This window comes from Hydra vulgaris, chromosome 09 (genome assembly GCF_038396675.1).
Source record: "Hydra vulgaris chromosome 09, alternate assembly HydraT2T_AEP".
Lineage (NCBI taxonomy): Eukaryota > Metazoa > Cnidaria > Hydrozoa > Anthoathecata > Hydridae > Hydra > Hydra vulgaris.
Genome location: NC_088928.1, coordinates 61,313,706 through 61,325,132, shown reverse-complemented (window position 1 = coordinate 61,325,132; position 11,427 = coordinate 61,313,706). Strand labels below are relative to the sequence as shown.

Sequence of the window (11,427 nt, the reverse complement as noted above, 5' to 3'; positions counted from 1 at the left end):
GGCAGTTGAAACTACAATAGCAAGTAGTGACCAAAGGAAAAACTTTTTTCGTTTGTTTTATTGGCGCTGGCCCTTGTAACTTTGCATTATGAAATGCTTTCGCTATAACATAATCAGGGTAATGACACTCTTTTAACCATACTTTAAATTCTGCTAGACGTAGTTTTTCTGCAGCATAATCAGAAGTAAAAACGATTATTCTTTTAACAAGGTTATAAGATATGTTTTTTTTTTTTAATGTAGTACAGATAATGACTGTTAAAGCTTAAATTGTCACGAGCGTTTGTTTCTTTATGAAAAGGTTTTTATGTATTTGTTGTTTTCAAGGATATGTTTAGAAAATTATTTACATTATATATTTTTTTGTTCTTTGTGAATTTGATGCCAAAATCAATTGTAAAATTAACTGAATTGTATAATTCTGTAAAGGACATTAGGATATTAGCAACATCTAGACATTTTGGCAATACGTTGAAACCATTATCAACATATCTAAAATAAAACTGTTCAACAATTTTAACTCCTTCTTTTAATAAACATTTTGGTAAAATTTTGGAAAAAGCATTGTTGCTTCTTAAAAGCCGATAGTAAGACAAGCATAGTCTAGTGCAAAATCTGTGCCACGGCTGTTTCTGTAATTTTGCAAAACAGTTAATCGTTAAAGTAGAAATTGTTATTTTTAAGAGTGAAAGAAGCTGAATCTGACATAAAATCAGTAAATCTCTCGGCTAATAGATTTTTATGTATTTCAAGTCCAAATTTTTATGCTTGTGAACCAAGATTATGTGGAATGCTTGTGTATGATACTATCTGAATCCATTATTTTAGGAACTTTTTTAAAAAAAAATTCCTTTTTTATTTTACATTTATAAATATATATATATATATATATATATATATATATATATATATATATATATATATATATATATATATATATATATATATATATATATATATATATATATATATATAAATATTTATATTAGTAAAAACACTTATCTACATTTTTCTTTAACCAATTGTTTCTCCATCAGTAGGTTTCTTTAACCAATTGTTTCTCCATCAGGAAGATTGTCGAAACGTCAAAAAATTCAAATTTTAAAAATAATTATTTCATAGGAAATTGGGAATTGTTATAATTAATTATGTAATAAATAGTTAATTTGCAACCAGGAAGTTGCACCATTAAAAAATTTAACATCTTATTCATGAAAAAAATTCTTTGGAATTTGGATAATCTTAGTTTGGTCATTTGTTTTTATAATTTTTTAAAAGATACTTATTTTTATGTCTGCATTTAGAAATGAATTCAGACTTTTTGTTTAGTAAATTTTCTTGATCCAAATGACTAATATTTTCAAATTAAACGCAGTATACATATTTTGGAAATGTTATTTATAGGCCGTATTATTATAGGCAGGCGCAGTTTTAGTCTCTCTATAGCATAGTCTTAGAATAGTCTTTTTTGAGCATCTTTTATGTTTAAAAGATTGTTTGTGGTAGGCATACCTTTTTTTCCGTTTGCCCTCGGTTAAGCCTATAATTTGCTGCATAGTTTTCATTGCGAACGGACGTAAATATTTCTTGATAATGAACTTAAAAATTTATAAACTAATACAAGGAATATTTGGGGATCTATACATTTATATATTTATACTTATAAAAAAATATCATTAAACTAAAAATGGCAAGCAAAAAAGACATTGAAAGTATGTTGGAAGAAAAATTCAAAGTACAAGAAAATTCAATTCTGAAGATTATTTTTGGAAATGCAACAATTCAAAATGAAAAAATGGATAGAATCTTGAAATCGATCGAGTCAATTACTAAACGTTTGTCATTAGTAGAAGAAAAACAAAAAATTTACAACAAACTGTTGAAGACCTACGGAAAAGTATTGAGTTCACTCAAGATACTTTGATTGATAAAAAAATTATGTCTCTTAAAAAAGATTTAAACAAAGTAATTAAAAGCGAAACCGCAAACGTATCAAATAAAATTGTTAACGTACAAGAAAATTTGAACGAGGCAAAAAACTTATGTCACGAGCTAAAAGAAAAGATGGGAAAGTTTGAAGACAGAAATAGAAGAAATAACATAAGAATTTACGGATTACGAACAAAAATACTGAACAAAAACTTCAAACAATTTTTAATGAACAGCCTCAGCTAAAAAATACAGTATTAGAAAGAGCACACAGAATTGGAAAAGTTTATGATAATATGAATACTCTAAGAACTGTTATACTTAAACTGTTAAACTATAAAGATAAAGAACTAATCTCGAAAAATGCTAAGAAGCTAAAAGGAAAAGGGATCTTTATAAACGAGGACTTTTCGGAAGTAACAAATAAAATACGACGGGATCTTATTGAGAAAATTAAGATTGCAAGAAATTCCGGAAAATATGCTGTTTTAGCATTTGATAAACTGATTGTGAAGGAGTTAAGTAAACATACTAAATAAGTATCTTCATTTCTTTTCTTTGTATTTATTTGTTTTTTTTTTTTAATTTGATTTTATAATTAATTTTTAAATGGAGGGAAATTTGCGATTTAAATATTTTCCTGAAAATTTAAGTCTCATTGATATATATATATATATATATATATATATATATATATATATATATATATATATATATATATATATATATATATATATATATATATATATATATATATATATATTAGGGATATGACATTTTTAATTTTTTTTCAAATAAAATGTTTCCTGTATCATAAATCGATGAACTTTTACCTAAAATCATGAAAAAAGGCCCAAATAGCTTTCTGCAACAAAAAAAGGTCACCCCCAAAATAAAAATTTGATTTACCATTTTTATACATTCATTTTTGACCGATGTTTTAATCTTAAGCTTAATTCTCAGCTTAATTCTATTTATTTCATTATTTTGTTATGAATTTATAAATATAACGCCACACGTTACCATGGCAACGAAACGGCCGTGTGCCGGCAAATACTTGGAATTGTTATGTGATGACGTCATTGTGTTACCACGGTGATATAGACGACTGTAACAGACTGTAGAAGATGATAGAACTTAGTAGAACATTCTGGAAGCTCTAAATAATTATATAAGCGAGCTGCTGTCAGAGCTCAGTGTTGATAATGTGAATAGTTCTATGAAGTACTCTGCGTGTAACTGAGCTAATAAGGAACTACTGTAGCGAACTAAAGACGCTGTAAGTGTACGAAGTATAAGTAGTTGTAGCATTATCGTTAGGATACGGACTGGATTATCGAACTGTTATCAACATTGACTGGATTATCGAACTATAATTGGATTACTATACAGTTAAAGTATTTTATTAATTAAACGACTTTATTAAACGGATATTTACGCTCAGCTATCCGTAAAGTCGTAACAATATTATATGATGTCTCACAAGAAAAGTCATACCACAGTAACAAAGAACAAGAAGACTTGGACTAAAAATTTGGTGAGATTTTAAGAGTCACACAGAAGAAGAGGAAGCGTGGCTGTAGAAGAACATTCACTCGATGAAAAATCCAGAATACCACTTCAATTGCAGATCGTAGGAAGATACCAGTTTCTCGGAGCATATGTTAAAGGAAGAAAAGAACGAATAGACCAAATTTCTAAGGAAATTACAAAATTGTGGGACAATAAACTGAATTTTCCACGTGTGTCTGATCAAGTGATAAGAGCAAAGCTTATGAAGGTGCTGAAGGTCTATGATGAATGTGTCAAGCGTGGAAAATATGATGTTCTCAATGCATTATTTGACATCACGAAAGTGAATGGCCAGTGGTTATCCTCGGAAGATAAACGTCTATACCACCTACAAAAAGAAAGTAAAGGACAGGTGGGGTACTCAACAGGACAAGTGGCAAGTAAAGAAACCATTCACCCTTCCAAGAGAAGGAAAGTCCAGTCTGGAACAGCAATACCTTCCACATCACAAGTCCTGTCTACCACAGACAGTGGTACTGAATCTGAAAACTGCAAAAGTAAGAGTGAAGATGATGAAGACGACGACGGTGATAAAGACGATGATGAGGACACTCAGAAAAAAACTAGAAAGCACTACAAAAGTAAATTTGCTGTAAGTATGGTTACATCAAGTGGAGTTTCCACAAAGAAAGCTGCTAAAATATGCAATGTATTATCACAACAAGGTATTGATATTCCAACTCCAAGTCAATCAGCAATTTACAAGTCCATATTCAAAGAGGCAGGTAAATTAAAAAAAGAAATGATACAACAACTTAAAATGGAACAGTGGTCCTTACACTTTGACGGCAAACGAATAGATGATAAGGAATATCAGGTAGTTGTACTTCAGAATGAAAGAACTGACGTGAAACTTGATGCACTGCGTTTAAAAGATGGCAAAGCTGAAACTGTTGCTGAAAAAATTGCCAAACTTATTGATGAATACAATTTGTGGAATTCAATTAAGATGATCATTACTGATACAACAAACGTCAATACTGGGAAGAGAAATGGAGTTGTTGTGAAGTTGCAACGTATGTTTAAATTAAAAGGTGTCACAATACCACAATTTATCGGTTGTCAGCATCACGTACTAGACAGGATTCTCCGTCTGGTGATGGACGAAGAACTTGGGGGTGATACCAAATCTCCAAACATTGAATACCCATTTGTGTCTGAACTGTTGAATAAGTATGATGAACTGAAGGATAAGTTTGTGAATGGAACTGTAGAAATTCTTGATAAATCAGGGTGGAGAGACAATATGAAGTTTTTGTACCATTTAACAAGAGTGTTTAGGTTCTATGAAGAACAAAGAAACTTCCCTCTGATTCACTTTCAGAACATTCCTAATATGAGCAATGCCAGATGGAACTCAAGAGCCATTCTCGCCATTCTGGCGTTCATTCTTATGCCTGAAGCGAGAAAGAATTTGGAGAAGGTTTGCAGGTTCATTTCATATGAGTGGGCAGAACATTGGTTTAGTAGTCAAAAGTACAATGACAATGACTTCAAGAATTTATCTGATGTATTGAAGCCTTACAAAAAGGCATTGCAGTCATTCAAAAATCACTGGAAGAAAGAGCCATCCGTCATCGACATACCACGAAGTAATCAGATAGCTGAACGTGCAATCAAGGTGATGCAAGACCTGTATGCTTCCTGCAGAAAGAAAGACAAACTGCAACTTCGATTCATTCTAAGTAATAAGCGCTAGACTCTTTATGAGACGTGAGCATCATGTGACCCATGTACTAAACACAGTAGGCCTATAGACACAGACAGTTATGTATATTGTTGTACTAGACGCTTTGATACTGTTAATTTTGTAATACTTGTATAATTATATATCACATAATGTTTTTTGTTATATCACAGTACATGTTGCATAAATAAATAAAATAACAACAGGAGTATGACTCTTACAACATCTTCAGCCTTTAATATTCATTTACTGTACAAAAGTGTACCTATTGAAAATTCGATTTTTTGGTTTTGGGGTGACCTTTTTTCAAAATATGTCAAAATGAAACATCTATTCGTTCTTTTTATATAAAAGTTCATTGAATTACGATACAGGCCTAGTAGGTTGCAAAAAAGTCATATCCCTAATATATATATATATATATATATATATATATATATATATATATATATATATATATATATATATATATATATATATATATATATATATATATATATATGTATATATATATATGCCCTCTAAAAAGTGAAGCGTTGATTTGATGTTGATCAACGTTGATTTTGCGTTGACATTAGCGATTAACAGCGATCAGCTATAAATGGACGTTGTAGCAACGGCAATATTATCAACAGCAAATCAACGTTTATTTACAAACACTGAGCGTTCGTTGATTTTCTGTTGACAAAAAACAAATTTATTGAGCCGTTTACTAACAGTAATTTGTAGAGCAAACAGCATGTTCTGCTGAGATTTTTTTGTTATTTTTGGTGGTAATAAAACGTTTGTTCAAATTTTAATTATATTACGGTATGAAATGAATATAAACTTTATTGAAAAACATATACTTTATTTAGTAATTATATTTTCAGTTCTTGAATAAAGATTATCCTAATGAAATTAGGGTAGTTCTTTAACATTACTATTATGATAGCAAATTAGTAATGTTTATGATTGCAAGTATTTGCCTGATAAATTCTGACTGCAAACTTAAATCATATAGTACAAAATACAATTTAAATTGTTTTTTTCTGTATAAGAATAATAATTCTTTTCTTTTTTTTCTTTTGTGATGTAATAAAATAAAGATAATAATGTCTAAATGTGACAGAAGCCTGTACATGAGAGAATTTATGAAAGAAAAACGAGATACTGAAAAAAGAATAAAATATCTTCTTGAAGAGTGCAATATTGTTGGTAGAGGGAATTATGTTCATCTAGATTCAGACATTCAAAAGATTTTTAAAGTTTCTAAAGATGTGCACATCGATATATTGATGTTTTCAATCACTTTGCCTGAAAATAAATTTTGTTTAAGTAAAGTTGAATCTAATTATGGTGATGTTGATGACATTACTGTTGAAAATAGTTTATACAGTAGTATTGATACTCTAACTTCAACAAAAGATTTTTTATATGAGTGGACATTAAAATACTGTATAAAAGATGATGCTTTAAATGCACTTTTATTTCACTTAAATAAATTTACTCCATCTATACCAAAATGCAGGCAGACATTACAAAAATCTCTTCAAAAAGTTAATGTTTTATATGTCAGTGGAGACGATTATATATATCTTGGAGTTGAAAGTGCAATCGATTATTGTATATCAACAGTTGGAAATAAGGAAAAGCTTAATCTAATTGTAAGTATTGATGGTGCATCTATGTACAATAGTAAAAAGACTTCCATTTGGCCTATACTAATTACAATTAACAGAAAAAGACCATATGCTGTTGCAATTTGGTATGGTCAGGGAAAACCAAACAATTTGAATGAGTACTTTAAAGATTTTATTCTTGAAATGAAAAAAATGGGTATAAACAGCTGCAGGTGACTATTAAAACTTTTGTTTTTGATGCGCCTGCAAGAGCATTTGTTAAATGCATTATAGGGCATAGTGGCTACCATAGCTGTGAAAGATGTATGGCAGTTGGCACACAAAAAGATGGTGTAAGATTATTGGAAACAACTGCTTTACTTTGTACTGACATGGCTTTTAAAAATAATTTGTATAAAGATCATCAACTTAAGAGTCTTTCTCCGCTTGTTCAGTTAAATTTCCCAATGGTAACTGGATTCCCATTGGACTATATGCACCTTATATGTCTTGGGGTAGTTAAAAACTTCTAATAAACTGGTGTAAAGGTCCCCAATGTATTAGAATAAGTCAATCTGTTAAAGACAGTATTTCAAATGAACTCATAAATTTACGAAGTTATACACCATCCAATTTTCAACGTAGACCACACTCTTTAAATGAACTTGAGAAGTGGAAAAGCAACAGAGTTTCAATTCTTTCTGCTTTATGCTGGACCTGTTGTTTTAAAAAGGAAAAATAGATAAAACTAGCTATGACTTATTTATTTATATATCTTTCAATTGCTATGCACATACTGCTTTCTGATAAAATGGTGAAAAATGAATTGTTAGTTTTGCCATATGCTAAACAGTTGCTTATATGGTTTGTTAGAGAAGTGCAAATTTTGTATGGGGAGATTTTTGTAACATACAATGTTCATAGCATGATTCATTTAGCTGATGATTGTGTTAACTTTGGGGAGAGTCTTGATCATCTATCAGCTTTTCCTTTTGAAAACTTTTCGGGTCAAATTAAAAAAATGGTGCGAAAATCACATCAGACCATTGCCCAAATAGTGAATCAACTAAATGAGAGAAAAAAGTAGGATATTTTTCTTAGAGAAAGGAATGGTAAAGGAATTTCTGTCTAAGTGGTAAATAAAAAGATCACATCAAATCTATGAGAGTTTATTTCATTCAAGACAAAGGGTTTTATTTTAGTAGAAGAGGTTTGGTAGATCTTTTAAAATGCAAGGCTCTAAATCCTCATTCCGTTCAAAAGTTTTTTTCTGATTGTTCTGAAACATCTTATTTAGACGTTTGGTATGTAAATTCATTAGCCAACCTAAAAACAATTTTTCTGAAAAAAAAGAACTTTTGAAAAAAGGCTTGATGATCAAAAAGTTCAAAAACCTGTTCAAAAAGGTGGTTTTGCTTTTTTTCTGCTCAGACATAGTGATATTGCTTATGATCACTGATTTCTTGAATTAAAAACACAAGTTTTGATTATACTTGCCGACCATCATTTTTTAAAGAATGTCTGTGCATGTGTCATTTTGTAAAATTTGTTATAAATTTGTCAAATATATAGTTTATTGAATAATTTTAAAGTGAGTTGAATGCATTTTAATTTATAAATTTTCTCTGTGAAACAAATATCTGGTATGTATATAGAAATAATAAAATATTTACGCTGGTGTTTTACATTAATAAATCTAAAAAGCGTTTAACAAAGTTTATTGTTTTTAATCTCTAATGTATTTTTAATTTTATTTTGTAACTTATATAAGATTGTTTAGAATTAAATTGCACCAGAATATTGAAATGTCAATTTTTAAATGGAAAAATTAAAGAAGTGGAAGTGATTGCTAAAAGTTGGATGAAAAATGATAAGAAATGCTTCTGGCCGCCATTTAAAAATCCGCTGCATTTCATAAAGCTGTCACAACCTTGCAGGCACTGAAAGATATACCCAGGCAGGCACTGGAAGATATACCCAGCTAGGATTTTATACACTACAGGTTTGCATATTCCTATAAAAAAATGTAAAATAATTGAATTAGATACTGAACTGTATGTTTTGACCAGTGCACTGGAGAGGATAAACATGTGCTGATGCAAATTTATTTTGGACCTCCTTTACAATATGACTATGCTCTCATTTAATATCACTTATTTTAAATCCAATATTCCAATTAGTATATGTTTAAATAATATGTTCTGAATGTCTTTAGAATGTTTAAAAAAGATTTCCAACTATTAAAAAAAGTTTTTTTAATCATTGACAAAAACATTTTTATTTTGGAGTCTTTATAAAAAACAAGTTTTTTTAACAATGTTTTTAGTTTTTTTTTTAAACTTTTAGTTTTTTTTTTAAACTCTTAGTGTTTTTTAAAAACTAAAAAATTCATTAATTTTTATGGGTTTTTCATTAAAATTCATTAATTTTTATGCCATGCACCAACTGCAACCCGTTCTCATAGGGGTGCTTTTGCCGCAAACATTTCAATTACATTTTCATTAGATATTGATAAATGATTTTACGTACATAGATTTGTGTTAAGATTTTTATGAAGAAGCTCAATCACGCTTAGAAAAAGCAGCAAATGCTTCAAATATTGAAAATGACACTGCAGAGAAAAAAGTAAATTTTACTAAAATTAGTTTTTAATAAATAAAAAATTTTACAATAAAGAATTACACAAATCATGTACTTTTTTTGTTTAAAAAGTAAAGTTTATATTAAAGGAGAAAGACGGCAATGACATTCTGTGAAAGTGATGAAGATATTGTGGTTGGTGATGAAGGACTATACGGAAGACATTATTTTGATAGTTCAAATAGCCAAAGAACATCTAACATGATTCCAAATATAGCAGGTTAACTATTTTTGTAAAAGAAAAATAATGGTTTGTTAAAATAAACATGCTTTTTTTTTTACTGAATTATAGATGTTTTTAAATCGATATCAACTCCCCATTTACACAGTGAAATAGCAAGCTTTTCAGTTGCTGAAAATAACATTGAATTCTCAAAAGAAACTTATCTATCTCAAGGGAAAATGATGTTGTCTTCAAATATATTGGTAAAAAAAAGTCCTAATATTGCGTTTGTTCTAATTAAAATCTGTGTGCGTGTGCAGTAAAAAAATTAATAGAAATCAGAACTATATGTTATAGAATATAATTTTGTTGACAAATATTTTATAAATATATGTTTGCTGACAAGTTTAAATAAAAATCACTATAGAATGTTTGAAAATTTTGTTTAATTTTTGTATGTACATTTTATCTATATCTAGGTAGAAAATGGCTCTAAAAATTGTGTTTTGGATAAAGAGGATAGCAGAGAAAGATATTGGTCTTGCCAGGGTAAATAAAATTTTTAATAATGTATATTTCAATGTGCAAATCAAAGTTTTATTTATTTTTTCCATTTAGGTAATTTTTCATGGTTAATTTTTTACAAAATATTTTACATAAATAATAATAATATTATTTATTTTAATACATTTTTTTTTTAAGATTTTCAAAAAGTTGCGTTGAGTTGGATGACAAAAATAGATAAAAAGGTACTACTGTTGCTTTTTATTTTAATGTCAAGGATTACATATGGCCCCCACAAATTTTCAAAATTTTTAATCAAATCAGAAAAGTGATTCAAGAATCAAAAAATCCATGTATTGAAATCAAGATAATTTCATTCATATAGAATGAACATAATATGTATTCTGACCCTTAAGTAATTTTTATTTTTTTAATAATAGATGAGTTCTCTTAGTCGTTGTGGAGGTAATACTCCATATAAATCGGCTTTTGCTTTTGGAAAGTTGTTGATGAGCGAAGAGGCTGGGGCCTGTTTTAATGTCTCTGGTGGTTCATTGAAGATAAATTTTAAAACATACACCCTGTATCATATGATAGTGGGTAAGAATGGTTTTATGCATTTTTTTAGATTTTTCTTTTTACAGGAAATATATTTTGTTTATCCCAGTCAGTCATTTATGTAACTATTTGTTATAATTTCTGCAGTTTGATTTTTTTCAAATTTGATTTGAATTTTCGATTTAGATGCGATTACACGACAGCATCATGATGCAAAAATTTGCGAATGTCATTCAGGCATTTCGGAATTTTTAAGGCAATCAGGAACACGACTCAATCGAAAAGTTTTAAAAATGAACAATGCTGCAAACGGTAAATAAATTGTTTGAAAATGTAAATTTTGTGTTAAATTCAATAAAAAACTTTCTTACTTAACGCAGTGCCTACTTTATTTCATTATTCTTTTGAGTTAGCTTTGAATTGCTCTATCAATAAATTTTTTGCTAAATCCTTTATTTACAGCCTGTTTTTTACAAAACAAATAAATATTTGAGCAATATGTATAAATTTTGTATACAAATATTTTATATATATACATATATACATACATAATATATATAAATTATAAATTAGTAGAAAATCACTTGACAAAAATTTTTTTCATTTAACACTGTGTTCCATCAATAAAAAGACTCATCAAAAATAATGAGTTTTTTTTATTGATAAGAGCATTTCTGATGAGTCTTACAGTGTTAAATGAAAAAAATTTTGTTTAGTGATTTCCTACTAATTTATAATTGCTCTGTTCTTTTAAGAACATTGAGCACTCTATT

General features: G+C 28.7%; 1 protein-coding gene across 2 annotated transcripts; it reads left to right on the top strand.

Moving 5' to 3' along the window:
* Nucleotides 1–5,796: 5,796 nt before the first annotated feature.
* On the top strand, nt 5,797–10,989 carry LOC136084903 (uncharacterized). 2 transcript variants are annotated; one of them, XM_065806253.1, is made up of 8 exons: nt 6,184–8,791; nt 9,323–9,414; nt 9,519–9,649; nt 9,722–9,855; nt 10,072–10,141; nt 10,295–10,341; nt 10,537–10,696; nt 10,841–10,989. In XM_065806253.1, the coding sequence occupies exons 2-8, from the start codon at nt 9,377–9,379 to the stop codon at nt 10,972–10,974; spliced, it is 714 nt and encodes a 237-aa protein (XP_065662325.1). In that variant the 5' UTR covers nt 6,184–8,791; nt 9,323–9,376; the 3' UTR covers nt 10,975–10,989. The 2 variants fall into 2 exon arrangements, 1 of the variants encoding a protein (XP_065662325.1); XR_010640932.1 differs by lacking the exons at nt 9,722–9,855; nt 10,072–10,141; nt 10,295–10,341; nt 10,537–10,696; nt 10,841–10,989 and having other exon boundaries at nt 5,797–8,791; nt 9,519–9,715.
* Nucleotides 10,990–11,427: the final 438 nt, after the last annotated feature.